The 11,009-nt window shown below is 58.7% G+C and overlaps 1 protein-coding gene across 2 annotated transcripts in view; it reads right to left on the bottom strand.

The window, feature by feature from the left end:
- Positions 1–1,194: 1,194 nt before the first annotated feature.
- Positions 1,195–11,009, bottom strand: part of Col11a2 (collagen type XI alpha 2 chain) — a 31,089-nt gene continuing 21,274 nt past the window's right edge. For both annotated transcript variants that reach the window (XM_031346521.1, XM_031346520.1), the window contains 33 exons: positions 10,638–10,691; positions 10,456–10,500; positions 10,303–10,356; positions 10,155–10,208; positions 9,948–10,001; positions 9,508–9,615; positions 9,296–9,385; positions 9,048–9,101; positions 8,722–8,829; positions 8,492–8,599; positions 8,317–8,370; positions 8,145–8,198; positions 7,887–7,994; positions 7,664–7,717; positions 7,412–7,465; positions 7,214–7,267; positions 7,034–7,087; positions 6,653–6,760; positions 6,291–6,344; positions 6,083–6,136; positions 5,934–5,987; positions 5,395–5,448; positions 5,096–5,203; positions 4,942–4,995; positions 4,773–4,826; positions 4,438–4,545; positions 4,303–4,356; positions 4,113–4,148; positions 3,898–3,951; positions 3,524–3,791; positions 2,949–3,061; positions 2,586–2,792; positions 1,195–2,177 (listed from right to left, as the gene is read on the bottom strand). In XM_031346521.1, the coding sequence (XP_031202381.1) occupies positions 2,037–2,177; positions 2,586–2,792; positions 2,949–3,061; positions 3,524–3,791; positions 3,898–3,951; positions 4,113–4,148; positions 4,303–4,356; positions 4,438–4,545; positions 4,773–4,826; positions 4,942–4,995; positions 5,096–5,203; positions 5,395–5,448; positions 5,934–5,987; positions 6,083–6,136; positions 6,291–6,344; positions 6,653–6,760; positions 7,034–7,087; positions 7,214–7,267; positions 7,412–7,465; positions 7,664–7,717; positions 7,887–7,994; positions 8,145–8,198; positions 8,317–8,370; positions 8,492–8,599; positions 8,722–8,829; positions 9,048–9,101; positions 9,296–9,385; positions 9,508–9,615; positions 9,948–10,001; positions 10,155–10,208; positions 10,303–10,356; positions 10,456–10,500; positions 10,638–10,691 (2,682 nt within the window). In that variant the 3' untranslated portion in view covers positions 1,195–2,036. The remainder of the gene's footprint in view (positions 2,178–2,585; positions 2,793–2,948; positions 3,062–3,523; positions 3,792–3,897; positions 3,952–4,112; positions 4,149–4,302; positions 4,357–4,437; positions 4,546–4,772; positions 4,827–4,941; positions 4,996–5,095; positions 5,204–5,394; positions 5,449–5,933; positions 5,988–6,082; positions 6,137–6,290; positions 6,345–6,652; positions 6,761–7,033; positions 7,088–7,213; positions 7,268–7,411; positions 7,466–7,663; positions 7,718–7,886; positions 7,995–8,144; positions 8,199–8,316; positions 8,371–8,491; positions 8,600–8,721; positions 8,830–9,047; positions 9,102–9,295; positions 9,386–9,507; positions 9,616–9,947; positions 10,002–10,154; positions 10,209–10,302; positions 10,357–10,455; positions 10,501–10,637; positions 10,692–11,009) is intronic.

The following is an 11,009-nucleotide window of genomic DNA, read 5'->3' as shown; positions in this document are numbered from 1 at the left end:
TCTGCACCTGTACTGAGTCCTCACCTGCACTGGGTCTGCACCTTTACTGGGTCTGCACCTGCACTGGGGTCTTCACCTGCACTGGGTCTGCACCTGCACTGACTCTGCACCTGCACTGGGGTCTTCACCTGCACCGGGTCTGCACCTGCACTGACTCTGCACCTGCACCGAGTCTGCACCTGCACCGAGTCTGCACCTGCACTGACTCTGCACCTGCACCGAGTCTGCATTTGCACTGCGTCTCCACTGGCACCGGGGTCTCCATCTGCACTGAGTCATCTACCTGCACTAGGTAGGGTCTCTACCTCCACTGAGTCTGCAACTGCACGGGGGTGGGAGCCTCGTGGGATGAAAAGTGAGTGGGGTCTGAAGTCCTATGGCTTTGTCCTTCAGCAGGAACTATCTAGGTGATGCAGCCTGGGACTCAGCACAGGGAAGTGTTGGGGATGACATGAGTGGAGGATGCCATCCCATCCCGTGGGCTATAGACAGGAACGGGACACCCTGTAAGGAGAGGAACCCCAGTTGGATAAGGCCCTGGAATAACTCTCAGCCTCCACTTGACAGACCACAGCAAGCAATGCTGTGTGAAGATGGGAAGCCCCGGAAAGCAGGAGGCCTACTAGGGGTGGCCAGAGCAGACCTGAGCTACTGTGCAAGTCCAGAGAAGGGCACCTTGGGAAGGAAGTGAGTATCCCTAGGCAGAGAAACCGGAGTCTATACACACACCAACCCCCAAAGAATAAAGATGCTTATATGCATATGTATATGTAAATGCATGTGCCTGTCAGAGGCCTGACTTCAGTTCTGGCTTTTGACAGTGTTGCAAGCCTGAGGATACTGTGTCTTGGGAAAAGAAGATGGAGAAGTAGAAGTCTCCAAAGCCCCGGTGGGCTTTAGACTGAACCACTCAAAGCCTTGTAACCTTGAGGACCAGAGGGCAGCAGCATTTGAGGGGGAATGGCGGAAGCAAAACTCACACCGCCAGCAGCCGTCCTACCCTGGATCAGAGCCCTGTGCATAATGTCCCTGGGGTGTCCATTTGGGGGTCTGTTCTTGCCATCCTGGCTGTATAAACCCTGGGACCCGCTGAAGAACTCCTGTGTGTAGGTGAAGCCAGCCTTTTAGGGGGACGGGAGCTCTGTGCGGAGCTTGGGGACTGAAATAATAACAGAAGTACCAGTACACACCCAGGAGGAGACAATCACATTGTTTAACCGTCAGTCAGGAGGGATGTGGGCATAGGGCTAGAGGGGTCCTGGGAGTCCCTCTGGCCACACACTAGACATTAGCTTTCTTTCCAGGATCGGGGAAGAAGAGGAGGTGTGGTCAGGAGAGTGGCTCAGAGCCACGGGAAGAACTTCAGTCCTGCACAGCCCAATGGTCAGATCTCCCCTCAGGGAGCGGCCTGGTCTTAAGTAGCAGGTCATTCCTCCCAGGGACAGATGTGTCATAGAGCTGACACCCTGGGGAGAGAGGGCTGGAGTCCTGAGGCCGGGGAGACCATGTGTTCCAGGATTCTTAGCGCCCAGGTGGAAGGAGAGGTTCATCCCAGGAAGCCACACCCACAGGCACTGGGAACACCCTGAGGGGAGGATGGGGTGCCGGCCCACCCTTGCAGCACCTGTCCCCAATATCTGCTGGGATTGTTGGCGTTTCTCTCTTTATCTTCTTTGTTACTTTGTTCTTCCACTCTTTAAATAATTAATATAATTATTATTTTTTTAAATACAAAATACACAGTGTCCTTTCTCTTCCACTTATTCAGGGTGACAGGGAAGTGTTTTAAATAAAAGTCTCAGCTCTCTAATGGGTCATAAGTGGGAGAGCTGGAGGCCCAGGTACCACTCTTCCCCTGGGCTGTCCCGGCATCCCCCGGTTCACCCCAGCCCTGGGTGCTGTCCCTGACTTGAGGCCTGAGATGCCCTGGCCCAAAGCCCTCTAGACGATGAGAGATCCTCATGAGAGGTGGCATGGAGTCCCTGCTGTGTGACTCCAGCTAGACCTGGTTTTGGTTGACAGGGTCAGAGGCAGGCCTAGCCCATGAAGCAGACAGGCCCCAGAAGCACCCCTCCCCGTCTTGTGGGGGCCCCCAGGTCGGAGAAGGAAGCATCCAGCACGGGCAGCTGCTCCAGGACAGGCGTGCGCACCTCCAGCACCGTCCGGCCTTGCTGGGTCTTCACAGGGGGACAGGGGAAGAAGATCCGTGAGCATGGTGACGCCTCCCTCAATGGACCCCTGACCTCAGCCCCAGGCCTGCCTCTCCTCTGAGAATCTTGACCACGTGCAGATGATTCTGGATGCATGGCCTAGCATGCCAGTGTGTGCCCACTCTCAGGGGCATATGCTTGTAACCTCTGTGTGCCCCTGCTGGGCATCTGGATGTCACAGTTACACAAGATTGTGTAACTCCATGTAAGGCAAGCTTGACTTCCATTTTCTCCCCACCCTCCTCTTTAGCCCTTTAAGCTCCCTCTCCTCAGGTGCATCTGGCACTGGAAAGCTGTACTCCTGCCTGCTGGCTCCCTGCCTTCCTGTAGCCCAAATCTGGGACCTGCCACCCACTCGGCATTTCTGGTTCCCACCTGACAGCCGTCTCTGAACTCCTTGACATAAGGGCTGGTCTCAGGGCTCAGCTCATCCTCGTTGGCCCCTCGGAGTTTCAGGGGACCATCCTGGGATACTCCAGAGCAAGGGTAGGAGACATCCTGGTGGGCAGAGACGCTGAGCAGCCGTAGGAAGGTGAGCTGGACCACGCCCACCGGGGAGCCCTCGGAGTCCACATAGGAGAACTGGAGAGAAAGAAGAGTCAGGGGTGACAATGACGGCTCTGGGGCGCAGCCACAGACGGGGTAAAGACCGGCAAACTGCAGTCTCGGGATCACACAAAACGGAAAGAAGGGACAGGATGGACAAGGGCCGGTACACTGAGGGCCAACAGCTCGCACCTGTGTGACATCATCCCTGGGTGTGACACAAGTCTCCCCTCCAGCTGTAAAGTTGCAGAACACCCGGAAGGCATCCCGAGCACAGCCCTGGTTGGGGTCAACCCAGTACTCTCCTGTAGGGGGAGGAACATGGAGGTCAGGGTCGCAAAGGTCTCATGCTCCAAGATACTCCTCCAACTACAGGCTTCCTTCCCTTGCTCTGCCCCAGCGCCCCAGTCAGACCCACAGCCCAGTCCCCCAGTGCTTCCCCACTCTGTACACCTCTACCCTGCCTCAGTCCTGAGCACCTTGCAGCCCTCCCCGACTTCTGGCTGGTGCCTGCATCTCCAGGACTGAGTCCTGCGGAAGGACTGCAATGTGCAGCTGGGATGTAAAGCCGGCTATGGATTCAGGTGCATGTATACACGTTGTGTATGTGTGTCTACTCTCGTGGGTACTAGTGTCTGCAGGCAGATCTCTGTCAGGTGCTAGGACCCTGAAGTACTCCCCCCAACTCCTGCCACTCCTGCACCTTCACTAAGATCCCCACTCCCAGTAGCTACTTTGCCATGCCCCGACCCGAGGCAGGTGCTGACCATCAGGAAGCTCTGGGTGGCACAGCTTCAAGTCCTGGCAGGTACGAGCAGGGCTGTCCTGGGTCCCTGTCGGCCTCCTCATCTGCTCGATCTCCTCCCGCAAAGAGTCCAGTGAGCCAAAGACCTCCTCCAGCCCCGCGGGGCTGCCCGGGGCACCGCCAGTGGGCACAGCCTCCTCATCCTGCATCAGTTTGCTCCCGTCCACGGAGCGCCGGGTCTTCTTGGGCATCTGGATGGGCAGTGGCTGGATCACCTCACCAGGGGGGCCCTGGGTGGAGACAGAGAGGGCACAGTGAGGTCCCAGTGAGAATAAAGGGTGGGTATGATGGGGTGCTTACAGCCAGAGCATCGGGCGCCGCTCTCTCCTCACTCACCGGGTGTCCTGGAGGGCCCTGGACACCTTTCTCTCCCTTGGGTCCAGCTGGGCCCTAACAAAGGAATTAATAAGGTCAAGGAGGGGTCAAGAGATCAAGCATAGGATCAAGGTGACAAAAGGGTCAAATGTGATGGGGAATGTGAGGTTGCCCTGGGGAGACAGGGTTAGGGCTGGCTCAGGGAGGGCAGAAGCCAAGGCTAACAGATCACTCACTGTGGCTCCTTTCGCTCCTTTGGGGCCAGAGGGTCCCTGTAAATGGACAGAAGGGGTCAGCTCAGAGAAGGGCGCAGGAATCCAGGAGTGGCACGGAGACATGGGCAGGAGAGAACCGTGGGACACGGAGGACTGGACAGGGAGTCTGCAGTAAGCTTCCGGGATTAGGAGGAGGAGATGGGGTACTTACGGGCAGGCCAGGAGGCCCTCCAGGACCGATGGGGCCAGACGCTCCTGGGATACCCTAGAACAGCACAGGGAGAGGCTGGGTCCCTCAATCGCTCCACCCCACCCCCGACATCTTCGAGCCATATCCTGTACCCACCGTCTCTCCCTTCTGCCCGGGTGAGCCCTGAGGGCCAGGAAGGCCACGGTCACCCTTCTCGCCTTGCTCTCCGGTCGGCCCAATCAGTCCGATGAGGCCTGGGTGACCCTGGATAAGGAGAAAGGTGGCCAAAGGGACTCTAAAAGAATGTACTCAGGTGAAGGAGGACAAGAAGACAGGGAGACAGACGCAGGATCCGGAGAAAGCTTCAGTGGGAATGGTCCCATGAATAAGAACTCGAGGCCTGGGCACTGGCGGCCTGAAACAGGACAGCGGGCACTGGGCATCCCTGTGGGATCTGGGGCTGAGGCGCGGGATCCTGCATCTTCTCTTACCTTCTCCCCCTTGGGTCCAGCATCACCCCGGAGGCCAGGAAGCCCTGGGGGGCCCTGTGGGGAAACCGGAAATCACTTTCCTCAGAGGTGGATCCAAATTCAACTTCTATTCCCTCCCTGGCTCTAGCCAGTCCAGGGGACCCACCCACCCATATAGCCAGTCACTTACCACAGGACCTGGGGGCCCAGCCTGGCCTGTGGCTCCAGGGCGGCCTTGCTGACCCTATAGATTAGAAAGGACACCCCAGGGTTGGCGCATGCACACATCACACACCGCCCACAGCTGGCACCCTCCCCCCCAGAGCCTTCACACTGCCACTCACCACTGAGCCCGGGAGCCCCCGAAGACCATCGGGGCCGGGCTTTCCTGCTGGGCCTGCAGGACCCACAGGGCCTGTCTTTCCTGGGGCTCCCACAGCACCAGGGTCCCCCTGAAACACAGAAAGAACTTGTCCTCCAAGGCAGAGGAGGAGATGGAGGAGGTATGAAAGGTTGGGGCTCAGGAAGAAGGGCAGGGAGGGGCTCAACATGGAAAAGGTGGGCATGGGGAAAGCATCTGGAGATGAGTCTGGGGAGGAGCCTGTGGGCTAAGGCCCGGCACCCAGGGAGGCCTCTCCGTCACCTTGGCCCCTTTCTCTCCTTGCCGTCCCTCTGGACCGGGAGTGCCAGCAGGTCCCTGAGGAAGGGAGCAGGAAAGAAATGATGTGGTGGTAGCCAGCCCGACCCAACTCAGCCCCCTCTCATCCTTGCACATGCACATGCACGCACACACTTATGCACACACACAAACATGCATGCAAACACACACACACAGCGAGGACCATTCACAAACTGGATACAGGAGCAACCACATCCATTGTTAAAACAGAACCTCACTGCCTGTGGTGAAGAGCCGCTCACCCCACCCTCACCCCACCGCCTGCTCCAGCAAACTAAGAGGTGAAGCCCTTCGTCCTGGGTCCATCTTCATAGGTCAGTAAGTAACCCAGATCAAAGCCCAGGGACAAAAACACACAAGGTACCAACCACGCCAAAGATGGCCAGCTATGCATACCACACCCTAGCCAAAGACAACCAGATACCAACAGCTCCCTGCCCATCCCCTGCCGTGGCCTCTCCTCCGTCCACCCAACCCAAGGGCAGGCAGCTGGATCAGCTTACCCGCTTTCCAAGGGGTCCTGGAGGCCCGTTCTCCCCGGTGGGACCAGGGGATCCCTAGGGGAGGGAAGACATGAGGAGAGTTAAGTAGGCCGCAGTCAAGACATCTCTGGGGACAGAGAAGGGGGAGAGAAGGGTCTCTGGTCACTCACAGGCTGTCCTGGCTCGCCATCCTCGCCCTGGTCTCCCTTAGCACCATCCTGGCCCTGAAGGGGTGAAGAAAAGTCAGAGGAGGATCCCCAACATGGCAGTCGCCCTGCCAAACCCTGGCTCCTCGAGACCCAGGCCCACCTACCACACAGAGGTCAACCGATGAAGCATCACCATCTTAGCCTCTAACCCTCCCTGGACAAGACTTACCCGTGGGCCAGCTTCTCCGGGGGGGCCAGGGTCCCCAGGAAAGCCAACAGGACCCTAATCCAGAGACAGAACAAGGTCAGCACCCAGCTCCCCAAAGTCAGTCAGGGCCCATGGACACACGCACACTCTCCTCCTCACACACAGTCCCTGGTGCCCTTCTTCCTCCTGCACCCCTCTTCCCTGCCTCATTCCCCCCCCCCAATTCCCTCTGCTCTCTTCCCCAGGAGACCACACTTCTACAACCTCCCTTCCAGGCATCACCTCATCCCTGGGCCCCTACATTCCAAAGTGCTGATGCCCACACCCCCCAGTAAACCAGGGTCTCCCATTCCCAGAGCCCCCCTTTCAGCCACCAAACTCACAGGGTTCCCCTTGGGGCCATCATCGCCTGTAGGGCCTTTCGGCCCCGGTGGTCCAGCCTCTCCCGCCTGCCCAGCTTCTCCTTTCTCACCACGCTCTCCACGGGGACCCTGCAGAGCGAGGGGAGGGGTCTTGATGGTCAAACAACTGATCCCTACTCTCAAGACAGCCTCAGTCACTGGATGACAATGGGACAGTCAAAGTCAGGCCAATAGGGAGTATTCTGTCCCCTCCTCCCTTCAGGGAAATGGCGGCCGGGCTTCTTCAGCCCAGAGATCAAGCAAGGAGCCTGGCTGTGGAAGTCCCAGAAGGAGACAGAGAAGGTGAGGGTTCAGTTGAAGGGCAAAGGAGTTAGAGAGCAAGGCCTCACAGCCGTCACTTACCTTGACGCCTGGCTCGCCCTGGACACCTGGAGACCCTGACTCCCCCTGTTCACCCTACAAACAGACGAGTTTCCAGGTTTCCTTCCCAAATCCTGACAACCCCACATCTCAGTCAAGAACAGGCAGAAATCTAACCCTCGTCCCCTGTCAAGACTGGTACATCTACCCCTCCCTAGTTACCTTCTCTCCAGGGGGACCCAAGTTTCCAACACCTCCAGGGGGACCTTGTGGGCCCTGGAAGAGGAAGGAAAATCATTATTAGTAGATGCAGAGGCCTGGCTGCGAGCCCAGCAGGGAGGCAGGGTCCCAGCGTCATGGGGCTCCTCGGGGTGTCTGAGATGGGACTGGAGAAAGGAGGCAGAGGCCGAGTTGACTCACATCAGCACCATTGGGTCCAGCGGGGCCTCGAGGTCCTGGAGGGCCAGGGGGTCCCTGTGTGGGCGGGGTATGAATGCATCAGGATGGGGAAGGAAGACGAGGAGCTAAGGATGAGCGGGTGGGTGAGCAGAGATGCAGGCAGAGGGCAGAGGGTGGGGCTGCATGCACGTGAAGTCAGCAGTGGAGCGTCAGGCTGGGGACTGGCTGGGTGGTGGTGGTGGTGGGTGGTGGGCACGTGAGGGTCGCACTCACCATAGGCCCCACGTCTCCTGTTTCTCCCTTCTCCCCAGAGGGTCCTGGCAGGCCCTGTGCAGGAATAGGAGCAGACACAGGTGATCAGCCCTTGCCCCTCAGCCCCACAGCAGCGGGCTGGTCCTCTGTCCCCACATCCCCAGTCTCCACCAGCAGGTGACTGGCAGGGGCTCCCAGGCCCACCCTGAGCCCCACCTCTCAGGCTGTCCCCAGCCCTGCTCACCTGTAGACCGATGGGTCCCGGAGGCCCATTGAACCCTCTTGTTCCTTCGTCACCTTTGGCTCCAAAGTGTCCCTGGGGTCCCCGAGCTCCGGGCTCGCCATCAGCTCCCTGGAGCAGGGACAGGGACACAGTGGTAGGTCATAGGTCACAGGTCGACTGTCCTCCACACAGACTTGAGCACTAGGCACAGGGGAGTGTGGGAACAGAGGCAGGCTGGAGGCAGGGGTTGGGGCTGTGTGGAAACTCAGAGGCACTCACCGCAGCTCCAGGTTGCCCCACAGGACCGATGGGACCAGGAGGGCCAGGAGGGCCCTAGGAAGAAAGGAGAAGTCAGAGATGCCAGGACAGGCAGGGGTGGGGTGGTGAGGGCAACAAGGGAGGGATGAGGTCAAAGGCCAGGAGGTCCAGTGTCAGGGTCATGGATACTCACATGCTCGCCCTTGTTTCCTTTGGTTCCCTTCTGTCCGGGGTCTCCTACCTCACCCTGCAGGGGTAGGTAATGAGATGGACGAGAAAGGAGATATGCAAATTAGATAAGAGGTCGAAGGCCAGCAGTATCACTCGGGGAGAAGATCGGACACATCTGTAGGTTCCGGTTCCCTCACCTTGTCTCCATCCTCTCCAGCCACTCCTGGGGGTCCCGCTGGACCAGGAAGCCCCACGGGGCCCTGCACACCATCACGACCAGTGGGACCGATAGGGCCTTTCTCACCCTGCACGACACAAGGGAAGAGGTAATGGCTTGGATGCAGCCTCGCCTTCAACTACCTCCCATAAAACACCTTGGTAGCCATCATCAAGTTCACAGCTCACGGCCTCCTGCCCCCATGCTCACCGGCACGCCTTTCTCTCCTGCGGCTCCAGGAGGACCTTGTGGGCCTGGACGCCCAGGGGGACCAATGGGGCCCCCTGATCCTGCTGCACCTCGCTCACCAGGAGAGCCCTGCGAGAAAGAGAGATGGAGTCAGACCCTCCAGGAAGGAGGACCCCAGGACCCCTGACCACAGATCTCAGGACAACAGAAAGTTGAGCGCATCCTGACTTATTCCAAATTCCCTCATGCCTAGGCCCATGGTTCCTGCCACATCCTGCCCAGAATCCTCCCTCAGCAACCCCCTTCCCTGGTTCCTGCCCACTGCCTCTCGGGAGCCCCAGACTCACTGCGGGGCCAGGAGGGCCGGCTGGACCTTCATTTCCCTTCAAGCCGGGTCCGCCCTATGAACCAGATTTAGGGGAAGAGGCAAGTGAGAAAGTAAGACTTCACAGGCAAGGGACCCCAAAAGACATGCTGGGATGTGTAGGCTTTGGGGAGATGTAGGCTCAGTGAGAGAAAGCAGGGTGTGATATCAAGGGGACCACGTGGTGAGTGACCGTATCCATAGGCTGTTGGTTTTGGGGGTCACACTCACAGCTGTCCCCGGGAGCCCTCGCTCCCCTGGGAAACCTCTCAGACCGGCAGGACCATCCTTCCCTGGGGCCCCAGGGGGACCAGGATCACCCTGAAATGAAAGGGGGGAGGGTGGTAAGTCATAATTTAAACAGAGATTCTGGCCCCTCAGAGCCACACCGGCCCATTCTTGCACCCCTGCCCCCAGCTCGTCTCTGCCGGCCCCTCACTGACCTTGGTCCCTTCCTTCCCAGATGTTCCAGGCAGTCCTTGTTCTCCAGGAGGTCCTGGGGGACCAGGGTGACCTCTCTCCCCCATGGGACCGCTTTCTCCAGCTGCTCCCTGGGAAAGTCAGTCTAAACTCAGCTCTGTCTGCCCCCAGACCCCCACTCTGCATCCCCCGAAGTGCCAATCAAGGGCCCAGTAGTCTTGCCCAAAAGCCATGGGACATTGCTGATGCTCTCGTGGCTACCACCAGGGCTTCCCATCCCCAGTGTAGTGAGCACACCACCTTGTGTCACAGCCAGGAAACTTCTCAAAGAGAGAGAAAGAGACACCCGGGAAAGAGCTGAAATTCAGGGTCTCTGCTCAGGCAAACAGGCGGCAGAGCTGAGTTACTGGGGAGGAGGCCCTAACTCCGGTCTGGGGTGCATTCTCTCATGGGGGAAACATACCTGAGGTCCCACCACTCCGGGTGGGCCTGGGGGGCCAGTCTTCCCTTGGAATCCCTAAAGGGAGAACCAGAGTGACGTCAAAGCCGGACAGGACAAGGGCGGGTGACAACGGGCAGGCCCCAAGTTCTAGGCTCCCAGAGGAAGCACAGGATGGCTGGCTCAGCAGGGCCCACGCCCCCCTCTCCTCACACCCCTAGAACCACTCACCACTTCTCCTCTCTGGCCAGGGTGTCCCGGCAGGCCATCCTTCCCTGCAGGGCCCTGGAAAGGAGGTTTGGGTTCAGAGGGACTCTTGACATGGAAGATGATGAGGGAGAAGGAAGTGATGCGGATCACAAGTCAGAGGTCACCTTACCGGAGGGCCTTTGGGGCCAGGAAATCCATTGGGGCCTTGAGGTCCAGGAAGTCCCTAGGGACAGAGATGGGTTAGAGGAAGGCAGGTTCTGGATAGAGGAGCGCATGTTTCTCCCCAGGGAACACAGGAACAGAACATTTAAGCCATGCTCACCCTCTCTCCAGGTGGCCCGTGGGGACCATCACCGCCTGATGTTCCCTGTGAGGGAGGCGAAGTCAGGGAGTGAGACAGGTGTTTATCGGCATCCCAGAGGAAGAGGAAGAGGGTGGAGGGCTGTGCACTGGTATGCAGGCTCAGCATGAGGAGACAGATGCAGCCTTGCAGAGTCCACTCACCTTAGCTCCAGATTTCCCAGTGGCACCTCGAGGTCCCCGCTGACCCCTTGGACCCTAGGGAGACAGAAGGCGGGTGTTAGAGACATCCTTGAGTCTTGAGGACATCACCATGTTGCTGCGGGTGAACTTCTGATCCTCTTGCTTCTACCTGATTCTACCTTGCCACACTCAACTGATGGAGGCGGGGATGAACCCAGGGCTTGTGCACACTGGGCAGGACTGGCATTAACCAGGGCTTTTGCACACTGTGGGAATGAACCCAGGGCTGTGCACACTGTGGGAATGAACCCAGGGCTTGTGCACTCTGTGGGAATGAACCCAGGGCTTGTGCACACTGTGGGAATGAACCCAGGGCTTGTGCACACTGTGGGA

The sequence above is a fragment of the Mastomys coucha genome, unplaced genomic scaffold (genome assembly GCF_008632895.1).
Source record: "Mastomys coucha isolate ucsf_1 unplaced genomic scaffold, UCSF_Mcou_1 pScaffold3, whole genome shotgun sequence".
NCBI classification, from domain to species: domain Eukaryota; kingdom Metazoa; phylum Chordata; class Mammalia; order Rodentia; family Muridae; genus Mastomys; species Mastomys coucha.
This window is presented reverse-complemented; position numbering and strand designations above follow the sequence as displayed.